Source organism: Narcine bancroftii, chromosome 3 (assembly GCF_036971445.1).
Source record: "Narcine bancroftii isolate sNarBan1 chromosome 3, sNarBan1.hap1, whole genome shotgun sequence".
NCBI classification, from domain to species: domain Eukaryota; kingdom Metazoa; phylum Chordata; class Chondrichthyes; order Torpediniformes; family Narcinidae; genus Narcine; species Narcine bancroftii.
In genome coordinates this window covers 332,528,061-332,540,966 of record NC_091471.1, presented here as the reverse complement: position 1 = coordinate 332,540,966, position 12,906 = coordinate 332,528,061, and the positions used below count along the sequence as shown (strand labels likewise).

The window sequence follows — 12,906 nt, the reverse complement described above, 5'->3', positions numbered from 1 at the left end:
CACAGGCTCATGTCCAGGTCACAGCAAGCAGGTGAGTCTGTTGGAGATTTCATCCTCTCCCTGAAAGACCTAGCAAGGGTATGGACTTTTAAAGCAGTATCAGCCCAAGAGTATGCGGATGACCTCGTAAGGGACAGGATTATACCAGGTGCCAGATCTACCGAGATCAGACAAAGGCTGCTGGAAAAAGGGATAGTCAGGCTGGAAGAGACAGAGACTATTGCGGAGGCTCTGGAGGACTCTAGGAGAGAACTGGAAGAGTATAAACTGCTGGACTCATTAGCGCCTCACAAGGAGAGGAATACGAGTGATCAAGGGCAGCACATAGCAGCAGCAGCCCCACTGGAGCGCTCTGTGCCATTTTTTTGCGGGCAGTGCAAGCACCCCAGAGCTCTCTGCCCAGCTAGAGAAAAGGACTGTTCAAAATGTGGAAAGAGAGGACATTATGCAAAAGCCTGCAGAAGCCCCAAGGCTCCCGCCAAAGGCCTTTCCCATGCAAATGAGGGTGGAAAGCTCTTCTTCCTCTTCCTCAGGTAGACAGAAACAGAGGGCCATGTGCAGCCGGCCATTTTGGACAAAAGATGCCGGACAGAGGACACCACCATCGGGGGATGAATACGATACAGAGTACTACTACGACCAGGAGGCCGAATACTATCGGAACATAGGACATGCCATGCTGGTCTCTCTGCGTTTGAATCAGGCGAGTCCACACAATTTATCGGATGCTACTGTTAGTCTTAAAATTAATGGATCGAAAGTAAATTCCAAGATGGATAGTGGGAGTACGGAAAGTTTCATAGTCCAGGGACTGGTAGAATGCCTTGCTCTAAACACGTACCCGAGTCACCACCAGATTTTGTAAGCGTCCTGCAGACACATAGCTAAAGTAAAACATTTCTGCAGGGTCCCACTGGAAATACAGGGCACAGAGTACGTAGAGTTTAAGTTGTTAGTTCTCCCCCACCTCTGTGCCCCCGTCCACTGGGGCTGGACTTTCAGGGCCAATTGGAAAGCATCGTGATAGAACACAATGGGCCCCCCCCCCCCCACACTGCTCCTTAAGAACAGGCAATGCTGTAGCCTGACGGCCCTGAATATTGAACACCCCCCACCATTCACGCACCTCACTCCCAATTACGACATTCTATACCATCCCGGGAGGCTCAATGAGCCCCCAGATGTGCTGTCCAGGGGCACCTGTGCGGCCCTTAACCACATGTCCCAACTGCAGAGCTTGCACAATGAGCTGGCCACCAATGAGCTGGGAGTCACTAGACTGTTCCACTTCATAAGAACCCAAAATCTCCCATTCTCGGAAGAGGAAGTAAAGACATTAAACAAGGGCTGTCCTATCTGCGCAGAATGCAAACCGCAGTTTTACCAGCCGGATAAAAGCCACACTGATAAAAGCTACTAGACCTTTCAAGCGCCTCAGCCTCGACTTTAAAGGATCGCTCCCTTCCTATGACAGGAACGTCTATTTCCTTAATGCCATAGATGAATACTCCCGTTTCCCTTTTGCAATCCCATGTCCCGACGTATCGGCAGCCACGGTAATAAAGTGCCTGCAATCCATTTTCAGCAGGGGTGGGTACCCCAGCTTTATACACACAGACAGGGGTGTTGCCATTATGAGTGCTGAAGTCCAGCAGTACCTATGGGACGGTACCATTAGACTCCTGCACAAACAACACACGAGTAAAATAATGTTGGCTTTAGATCTATGAATTTCTGTACTGTGTTTTTAACTGCTGTACTATGTATGGAGTGACTTGCTGAACTGCTCACAAAATGAACTTTCCTGCTATACGTCAGTACACATGACAATAAACGAACTTAACTGGAGTCTTACCTTAATGGCCTCATATCTGTCTGTGGGACAGTCACCTTGTCTACGAACTTCCCAAAGCCAATGGTGTAGTCATTTGACATGTTCTTCACCACATCAGCTGACAGATATAAAGAAGGTGCACCCTTGGTTAACACTCAAGCTAATCTCAAAGTAAAGAAATCCTTGTATTTACATTGTGCCTTTCATAACCTTGGGAGTTGGCAGCCTCTACAATTTCAAAATGTTGTCCATGGTGAAATTTAACCATATTACAGCCACTTTGCATACAGCAAAGTCCCCGAAATAGCAAAATATAAAGGGCCAGATCATTTCAAGTTTTAAGAATACATTTATTATTTTGGAAGAATGATTAATCATTGAAACCTATAGTGTGTGCGTGCGTGCGTGTAAGCCCTGGATAGAGTGGATGTGGAGAGGATATTTCCTGAGGTGGGGGAGTCTGGAACCAGAGGACACAGTCACAGAATACAAAAACATCCTTTTAGGCAGGAGATGAGAAGGTGGTGAATCTGTGGAATTTGTTGCCGTGGATGACCATGGAGGTCAAATAAGTTGGTATATTAAGATGGAGGTAGGTTCTTGACTAGGAATGGAATCAATAGCTATGGGAAAAATCAGGAGAATGGGGTTGAAAAAGACAGTAAATCATGATAGAATGGTGGGCTGAATGGCCTAATTCCACTATGTCATGGTCTTATCACATGTATTGAGGTACAGAGAAAAAGCTTGTTTTGGATGTAGAACAGTGCCTCACAGGAACAGATTCTTTGACCCACACGACTGTCTGTACCCAAATTAAACTAAATCTCTGCTGTTTGCACATGATTCCAACCACCCATTCCCTTCATCTTCCTGTGACTACCTAGAAACCTCTTAAATGCAACTATTGTAACCACTTCAGCCTGTTCCAGACAGGCACAGCTCTCTGTGTTAGTCACCCCTCCCCCCCCCACCAACATCTGGTTTAAACTCTCCCCCCACCGGCACACACACACACACACACACACACACACACACACACACACACACACACACACACACACACACACACACACACACACACCTTAAACACATGTCCTATTGCGTTTGACACTTTTATTCTGGGGAAAAAACGATTTTGTTGCAGGTTTCTGTTATATATATTTTAGTGAGTTACATTGGGGGAATTGGAACAGGGAAAGACACTCACAGAGTTCATAATAACATTTTGAATACGACAATCTGGCACCTAAGCCAAAGCCATAAAAACAGCGTTATTGTTCTCAATTGAAAGACTGAAAACAGTGAATATTTACTTGAGAAGACATCTGTTCAGAGAGAGGCCATCTGCCATATGACTCAGGCTTTTGGGAAAATGAAACTGAAAAACAAGTATTAAACATGGAATTCATGTGATTAAGACACTTTAAAAAGCAACATTTTAGTTCATAAGAGAGTCATCTGGAGATACAGAAAGTGACTTCAGGGAAGATGGTCACTTCTGCTGCTTCTCCTTGTCAAGGGAGAGCATTGTAATGGTCATTTTTGATTGAACCATGTCAGGGTAAAGAAAGGATCAGTCTTGTATTTGGATCATGACCATTCTACTGGTCATTTCATGTAACCCTTGCCTGGATTTGTGGAAGCATTGCATGGTGAAGTCACAAGTTTCATAACTTCTACATAAGGAAGAAGGGAGTTGTGATAAATCATTTGCATGAAGGAACATTTCTCTAAAAGCAACTCAACAAGAATTTGTGAGTTTCGAGAAGTCTGATGTCTTGGTGTTTCACCTACTTCATAATTACTTCTGAACATCAGTTTATAGGTTCTGAGTTTCAACACAGGATTTCTAAGGCTGAACTCTGAATTGACTTTTCAGAATTGTGCCTAAGCTGTAATGGGTTTCTTATCCACACACACAAACACACACAAACACACACACACACACATTTGCACATAGTTGGGGTTAAGTTTAGATTTAAGTAAGATGTTATGCTATTAATAGTTATTTTTAATAAAAATTATTCTTTTAAAGATACCATTTTCTTGGTGAATTTCTATTGCTGCTGGCCTATGACATAACAATTCTGTCTGCCCCTTCAAAGCCTCGCAGAATTTTATAAACCTTAACTGTATCAGGTCTCCCCTCAACCTCTGATGTTCCAGAGATAACAATCCAAGTTTGTACATTAACAAACAAAAGTGCAAGAGAAACTTAACAGGACACGCAGTGATCTTTATCAGCAAAGATATGTAACTATCGTCTTGGGCCTCAGACCACTCAGGCCCAAAATGTTGGTTCCATCTCTTTGCCGCATAAAAAATGCTGTGTGGCCTGTAGAGTTTCTCCAGCACTTTTGTGTATTCAACTATAATTGTAGCACCTGCAGACTATTTCATTTAACTCCAAGTTTGTCCATCCTCTCCTTATAGCACATACCCTTCAATCTAGGAAACATAAGACCCTGTCATGGGGTGACCAGAATTGTGCGCAGTTTGTTCCAGTGGAGTGAACAATGTACCCAACGCATGGGATTTTGTTCCTGAGGGACAAGGTCTTGGTTGAATGATTTGTGATTGTGATGAATGGATTGTGCCCCTCAGGCTGTCTCCAGGTTATAAACAGGACTTGAATGGCGTTCTCCTGCCCCAAGGAGTTAAACAAGACACTGGGGTCGAGCGCCCCACAGAGATGTGCTGGAGAAACTCAGCAAGTCATAGGACGTAAAGGGAAACCAACTGTTCGGGCCTGGGGCCCTTCATTGGGTATAAGCAAAAACAAGCAGTTTGAGGCACCTGAAGAAAAACGTGGGGGTGAGGGGAGAAGAGGCGGGCTGAAGAGGCAGGGAGAGGAGCACAGGCTAACAGCGGGTCAAAGGTGGGAGGGTAGAAGAGAAAATAAAGCTGAGGTGATGGGGGTGAGAGGGTACCTCTCAGATAGGAGAGAAGTAGGCAGTGGAGGGAGGGGGCGGGGAAGATGGAGAAAAGGAAACAGAGGGATGAGCCACTCTGACATCTCTGCCCATGACCTCGTACACAAGGCCACCCACTAATTGGAGGAACAACACCTTATATTCCGTCTTGGCTATCTCCAACATCAACCTTCAATTTCTGTTAACCCCGAGCCTCTCTCTTTCCCTGTTACCCTGTCTCCTTTCTTCCAGTTCACCCACCTCCCCCCCCCTCCCCGCCTACTCTCTATCTGAGAGCTATCCTCGGCCCTCTCTCCCCATCTCAACTTTCTTCCATTCTGTCTACCTGTTAGTCTGTGCTCCTCCCCCTGTTCCTTCCTCTCTCCTCTCTTCTTCCCTCCCCCCCCCGCCCCCATTTTATTCAGGCACCTGCCTGTTTTGGTTTATACCTGACGGAAGGGCCGGGGATGAAACATTGGCTATCCTTTACTTTCTCAAGATCCCTCGTGACTTGCTGAGTTTCTTTAGTACGTTTGTGTGTTGCATTTTTGCCCAAAGGGACAAGTGAAGCCCCAGTTCTTGTGGGGCCACACAGTGCCCTCTCATTCCCATGGAGAGTTTGTTCTTCAGGAAATGATCAAGGCCCAACAAATGACTCACGTATCTGACCCCAGGAATTTGAGAGTCAACACTTACAGGGCGGGCCAGGGGGCTTGGTTGCGAAAGGGCCTGGCACTTACCCAGCTGGAGGCCCAATTTCTTCAGGTTGTCCAAATCGTCCTTCATTGAGTTGGAAAAGTCCATGAGGAAATATAGATCAACTGGAGCTTCCTGTGGTTGAAACACCTCGATATCCAATGTCCTTTCCTCTCCTGCCCTCAGGGTCATGGACACGAGCTGCGGCGAGATCTGGGCGCGATTGCTGCTGGTGTTAATTGCAGTTGCCTGTGGAATAAAAAGACTTGCATTTTCCATCCTTCTATCCTCAGTCTCAGGACATGTAAAATAACGCCCTTTTGTAATCTGGGAATCTTTACGACCAATTCACATGCAAACAGAAGTGATAATGATCAGCATTTAGTAATGCCAGTATTCACAGTTGGGAACTTCCTTTGCCTTTCTGTACAGCTGGGCACTGGCAGGCTCCCACTGGGCCACGCAGAGATACCGCGGGAGGACGACTGATCCCAGTGGCCCGGAATCAACTCTGGTCTCTACTGTTTCTGTTTGGAGTTTGTTCATGCTGTCTACAACTGAGCACACTTCCATTGATGACTCACTTCCCAAAGATGCAGGGGGCCAGAGAAGAGAAAGGGCAGGGAGAAAGGAAAAGAAAGTGAGAGAGAGAGAAAGGGAAATAGAAAGAGAAAAAAGAAGAGAGAACGAGAAAGTGAGGTAGAAGGAGAGAGAGAGAGAGCTGACAAAAATGGAGGCAGAGAGAAAAAAAGATAGGGAGAAAAACATTCAGAGAGAGATAGAAAGTTGGATAAAGAAAGTGAGAGAAAAGAGGAATGAGAGATTGAGAGAGAGAGAGAGAGAGAGAGAGAGAGAGAGATGGAGATAGATAGTCTACATTCTTTGGTGAGGAACGGTAGATAATGCTTTGTGGAAGATGTGACTAATATCTACCACACGAGACAGAGTGTAAGTTAAATGCTAGTTTTAATAGACTAATATATACAGCTAGGTCTTGCCTCTGTGCAAGCCTAGGTCAGAATGGAGGAGCCTAGCTCCGATCGGCTTCATATACCAGGTCGTCAGGTGGTGGCCCCTGGTAACCCTAGTGGTGTAATAGCACATCACAGAAAACATACCTTATGTATCCTCATACTTGTCTTCACACGGATAACCTCTTTACATGTGAAATTCAGATTGCTCCATGTATCACATCTGGGGTAAGTGAAGCCCTTCAAAAGCAAAAGCTTCGGTCAGTCCAGTGCCACTCACCTCCCACATAGACATCTCCAGCTCCTGTGACCTCTGATCCCTATCGCATCATGACAGTGGGACAAGGCTACCGTGCCCACCGCCTCTCCCGATGCCTGATCTCTTGATCACCACTTCAAAGCTTCTCCCATCTTCTTCCTCCTCTCTAGACTTCTCTCCTCTGAACCAACACTACTATTTGCAATCACCCCCACCCCCTGCTCAGTGTGATCTTCCCACGTGAAAGGAGTTGGGGAAATTACAGTTCATGTTAGCATTATGGAAGTGCAGCAAAGGCTCACCAGACTAGTTCGGGGGTGGGGGGGATTTGCTGTACGAAGAGATTCATCTGGTGCTCAGAGGAACGAGGCGATCTCGGTGAAATTCACAAAATTCTTCCGTGGCTCTGCAGGTTGGTGCTGTGGCTGATCCAGACATCTGAGTGCGTGGAGTTTGCGTGTTCTTTCTTTCCTTCACCTGCTCAAGCTTCCTCCCACATCCCAAGGGCATGCGGGCTGGGTGGTTTAATTAGCTGCTGGAAGTTGCCTGCAGTCTGCAGGGGAGTGGTAGAATGTAGGGGGAAATAGGCCACAAGGAAATTCCGTGGAGGAATTGAGCCAGCGTAAACTCAAACAGTTGAACGGCCCCTTTCTTTGTTGTAAGGAAATATGAAACAGACTGAGGGGTCTAGAACCAGGCACCAGAGTCTCGGAATGAAGGGTCAGAGGACTGAGATGAGGTGCGTTGCTTCATGGTGGTGAATCTTTGGCAATCTGCGGCTTTTGGCAGCGGAGTTTCTCGTGAAGTTTCATACAGACATTCACTGATAGAAATTGGGTGGGAATGGTACAGCAGTGCTGAGGGAGAAGGTCAGTTGTGATCTCGATGAATGGTGGAAGGCTCCAAGGCCTCTTACTGCTTTTGTTGGTCGACTGTGGGCTCAGTCGCTGGTTCAGATCTCCTTTCAGATCCATTTCTTACTAGGCTATCCTGCTCCACACATTAAAGAATTGGAAGCAATGATCAGGCTCAGGACTTTATTTGACCTCAATCTCACGGATGCTGAAAAAATGGCATAAAACAGAAAATAGTGGAAAAACTGGGCAGGTCTGTCAGCCTCTGTGGAGAGAGATGGCAGAGCCGATTTTTCAGGTTTCAAAAAACACATTGACAAATGTGGGAATGTTACAGCCTCAAATCGTGCCATTAAATTCAACTATTTCAGATAACTTTTGTCAGAACTTTGGGGGAGTAAACAAACGCTGTAGACATCAGCTGTTGTTGGCTTTAAACAAGTAAACCAAAAAAGGTGTCTGATCAAGTGGTCATTGGGCAACTCTAGCTTGGTTCCAAAGGAATAGCACGATTAGTGCCACACCTTTACAGTACCAGCGATCGGGACCGGGGTTAGAATCCCACGCTGTCTGTAAGGAGTTGGTACGTTCTCCCCGGTCTGTGTGGGTTTTCCCCCGGGGGTCTCCGGTTTCCTCCCACTGTTCAAAACGTACCGGGGGTGTTGGTTAATGGGGTGCAATTGGGCAACACGGGCTTGAGGGCCGAAATGGCCTGTTTTCCTGCTGTAGGTCTAATTTTTTAAAAATCAATTAAAAAAATGTAGAAAAGAGAACTGCCCAGTTTTAATGGAAGGACGTTAACTCAGTGCTTCTCCCTCACAGAAGCTGCCTGATTGGCTGCATCTTTCCAGCAACTGCTGTGCTCCACATCTCAGTCTCCGCACATTGTTTCTTCCTTCACCCTCTCTCTGCGTGCTCTTGTTCATCTACTAACTAGATGGCACTGAAGGCATTTGCGTCATGTGACCACTCTCAGTCGCCGCCTTGCCACAGTCATTCCCTCTGTACCCTCTACTCCTCCCCCAACTAGTTTTCACACCTGAGGAAGGGTTATTGACCGAGAAAGTTAATTCTGCAGATGCTCCCCCTGACCCGCAGGGTATTTGCAGCATTCTTTAGTTTCATGGCGTCAAACGTGCATTGCGGCATCTGCGGTTTCACTACACGAGCCCAGCTGCCTTAGTGAACTGAGAGCGTTTTGTGGTCAAAGGTTTGGCAGCAACTTTGTCCCACAGCCTTCTGCTATGACCATCAGGCTGAAAGTTTTGGCTGCCTGGCTCTCAGCAGAATTTCTGTCCCATCACACAGTGATTCTGCTCCAGATTCAGTGAGACAGCACACTGTTCTAGATTTGCTCTGGACAATGGGTTACATGTTCCTTCAAATGCCCTGATCTGGCAAACTGGTTCAGATCCCTAACAGCGCGCAGTTCAAAGCTGGTGTGGTGTCATTTAATAAGGTAAGCTGTTCTAGATCAATTTGCTGCAGTTCGTAGTATCCAAAGTCCCTGGCATAGTGGTGGTGAACAGAGAGGGGAGGGATGTCTGCTGTGGCCTGCACTAGGGTCTGGGGAACATACCTCGTCAGCACAGTACGAACACTCCTCAGCCACTCTGATGCACTCGCTGCAGGTTTTTGCCTGACTGGCAGTGCAGTGATTGCCTGAAGTCAAAACAAAGTCAGACCAGATCAGAAATGAAGCACAGGCATTGTTACAGGGGGACATTACACATTATGCTGATTAAACATCACAGTTTGCCCTGCACTTACTGCAAGGGTGAACATTTATTTATCCTTGAATATTTATAAACTCTTTACCATTCTTGGTATCTCTTACATACCGAAAATACTGGTGAAATCGTCAAATTTTTTGGACCACTTTTTCAGGCCAAAAAAGGGGGTGAGTCGGCTTTTACATGGGCCCAAACCTTTGACCGCGGTGAGTACCTGTGTCGTTCAATGCATTGGGAGCTCGGATGGCCAGGACCAGGTGGCAAGCCCGTAGTCAGGACGTCATGAGCTCAGATGGGGCATTGGGAGCTCGGACGCGCAGGCAGCCGGGAAGTCGGGAGCTCGCATTGGTGGGCGGCCAGGGCTTTGGGAGCTCGGGCTGGAGGGCGACGGTAGCTACAATAGGCGGGCGGCCAGGGTGAGGCTCTGCAGTTGGGGCGTTGGTGATCGGGGTCAAGAATAGGGGGATCGATTTTTCCACGGATCATACAAAAACACCTGATTTTTTTGGCCGGGGGGGGGTGAGTGGGGGTGAAGGGTCAAATAATGCACGGCATTGACACTTACACACGTGTATATAGTACCTGGTTGGCTGCAGCAAGTAACAATTCTGGTGGATCTGAGCATGGCACTTGTGTACATTCCAGTTCAAGTTTATAACAATCCGATTGCACATATACACCCAGATGAAAGATTGTTTCTCTGGACCATGATAAACTTTTGTCATCTCTAAAGGGAAACCCATCACAGGCAGGATTGCTGAGAAATCATTACTTGGGTGTGGGACTGCATGGCTGGCAAATGGTTCACTACTTCTCAACCACTTCACTTTGTCATCCACTCTCCACCTCCCATCTCCTCCCTCCATCATTCTCCCTTCTAATCAACCATTCCTTCCTCCTCTTGATCACTTTTCCCCTCCCTAACTAACTCACCGCCCCCCCCCCCCCCCTTTCTTGTCATGCCTCTTGCTTCCAATCACCACATCCTCTCCAGATTCACCTCCTGGCTGTTCTCTCATACTCACTTGCCCTCTATTGCCCCACCACCACCCACCCACCCCACCGGTTCTGAGTCAACCCCTCCTCTCAACTCCCAGTCACCACTTTCCTCCCCCATCCCCCCCACCCCCCTCACTACTGCTGGTGATGCTGTATCCTGGAATTGAATCTCTACTTTGCAGATCTACCCACAGGAACCACTGATCTGACACTCAGCACTGGAATTCTTGGGCCTGCACCGGCCTCGATGCACTTTAAATTTAGACGTACAGCAAGGTAACACACCCTTTCAGCCCACGAGTCCGTGCAGTACAATTACATCCAATTGACCTGCAACCTTTTGAAGGGTGGGAGGAAACTGGAGCCCCTGGGAGGAAACCCACGCAGACATGGGGAGAACGTACATATTCCTTACAGACTGGACCAGGTTTGAACCCCCAGTTGCAGGCGCTGTAACAGCGTGGCGCTATGCTAACCCGTGCCATAAACATTTACAAACGTATCCACCAGAAAGTTGGCTGCTTGAAAAGTTTCAGGAGAGGGGAAGTCACTGGTAAACGGAAAAATTCAACCTCTCTCTTACCCTGACACTCAACTGTCAGCAGAACAATGACGAGGAACGAGAACCACGTCTTCCACAGCTCCATCATCTGCAGAAGTACAAAGGATTTTAGACACAAGGACAATTGGTGAAATAAATAAGAGCTCAAACTACAATTTCCACTTTAACACTGAAATAAAGTTCAGGAACAGGAAATAGTTTGTGCACCCTCAAAAAAACCATGTCCAGTAAATCCTCTCTCCAGAAACACAGTAGCCTGGACTCTTGTTTTCTGTGGTGCATGGAAGGTCTCTCACAATCATTACATAGACAACCACAAACAAACTTCCCATGACTTCTGCGCTGCAATCATTTTGACCAAGAGCCTGAGACTAACAAGCCAGGCAGCTCAGTTTCCCCCGCCCCCCCCCTCCCCCGCCCCCACCTCTCCCCAACAATCCAAATGAAACATTGTTATTAGGCCAGGAAGTCTAAAATAGAACAACCAATTCACCGTTAAATTACAGGCAGAAAGAGAAATGGAGAGGGGAATAAAGATGGAGCTGAGAGATAAATGAAGAAAACGTCCAAGAAGTAAAAGGGATTGATTTGGGATTGCCTCCTCCAGCAGGAGGTTGGAATTTGAAACGCCCCACCAAAGGAGGGAGCAGAGACAGAGACCCTTGCCAGTTACCAAGTATCCCAACCAGCACTGGAATCACCAAGGGTGTGCAGTTCTGGTCATCCAGGTGCCATTTCAGTCAGAAGGGGCGCAGGGGAGATTAACCAGGATGTAACTGGGACCAGAGGGCTTGAGTTATCCATGGCGGTGGGGGGGGGGGGGGGGTGGTGGAGATTGAATGGGCTGGGTCTTTGTTCCCTGGAGTGTAGGAACTGGAGGGATGACCTTTCAGAGGTTTCTAAAATGAAAAGGGGCATGGAAAAAGTGAATGGTCACAGCTGACTCGGTTTAAAGTGAGAGGGGAGATATTTAAGAGGGACCTGAGAACCAACATTTTTCACTCAAGAAAGTGGTCTGTACCTTTAGGATAAGCTGATCAGATTTGGTTTTTTGGTTAGTTTTCTTTTAATAGAGTAGGTTAGGAGGGGTTTATATGTATGTTATATTTTTGATGTCTTCACCCAGTGCAGTGGAGGGGGGACCAAGTTTATTCGGGTTGAAGTTTTATCATGAGAAAGAGAGAGATACACACACACACACACACACACACACACACACACACACACACACACGTGATATTGTATTTTCAGTTTAGTTCCCTTTGCTTCATTGTACTTTACTTATTATAAAAACCATAAAAAAGGTTGAGAAAATAGAAAGAAAGAAGGTGGTCCATACCTGGAACAAGCTGCCAGAGGAAGTGATAGAATTGGGTACAAGTACAATGTTAAAAAGTCACTGACCGATATATGGATAGGAAAGGATTAGGATATGGAGTTAATGCAGGCAAATGGGACAAGCCAAGAATGTTAACTTGGTCAGCATGGACAAGTTGGGCCGAAGGGCCTGCGCAGTGTGACACTGTGGCAATAAAGGACTATGGGCCCAGAGCTGGTAAATGGGATTAATGTGGAAAGGAATCTGATGGTCGGCATGGAGAGTGTGGGCCAAAGGGCCTCCTTCTGTGCTGTACGACTGACAATACCTTTAAAATAAAAAGTCTTTAACAAACTCTTTCTACTGTGAATGTGTTGTCATTGGAATTTGCTATTTTATTTACATTTTTATAACGCCATATGTTATAAGCAATGTTATTTCAATGGAAACATTTGATTCTTATTTATAGAGAAATTATAACATGAAAAAGATCCATTTGACCCAAGCAGTGTTGGCATTTGCCCCCCAGGAGTCTCCCAGTGCTACACCCTGACCCAATATATGCCTTGATTCATTGATGAGGTCTGGTCATCACTGCACTGTGTGTTGAGAAGAGAATGGAGAGGCCTTTTCGAAAGCACTGCTCTCTCTCCAGTGAAGGTGCTCCTACAACTGGGCAGGGTGTTGCAGGGTGCAGGCCCAGTGGCAATGAAGGGCAGAGAGGATGGTGACCGACGGAGTGGAGTCTGAATGTGGGGGTGTTCC

General features: G+C 46.8%; 1 protein-coding gene across 3 annotated transcripts in view; it reads right to left on the bottom strand.

The window, feature by feature from the left end:
• Nucleotides 1–12,906, bottom strand: part of itgb4 (integrin, beta 4) — a 142,323-nt gene that overhangs the window by 107,070 nt on the left and 22,347 nt on the right. For all 3 annotated transcript variants that reach the window (XM_069929326.1, XM_069929328.1, XM_069929327.1), the window contains exons 2-6: nucleotides 10,845–10,911; nucleotides 9,109–9,191; nucleotides 6,564–6,656; nucleotides 5,490–5,694; nucleotides 1,856–1,952 (exon numbers count right to left, since the gene is read on the bottom strand). In XM_069929326.1, the coding sequence (XP_069785427.1) occupies nucleotides 1,856–1,952; nucleotides 5,490–5,694; nucleotides 6,564–6,656; nucleotides 9,109–9,191; nucleotides 10,845–10,911 (545 nt within the window). The remainder of the gene's footprint in view (nucleotides 1–1,855; nucleotides 1,953–5,489; nucleotides 5,695–6,563; nucleotides 6,657–9,108; nucleotides 9,192–10,844; nucleotides 10,912–12,906) is intronic.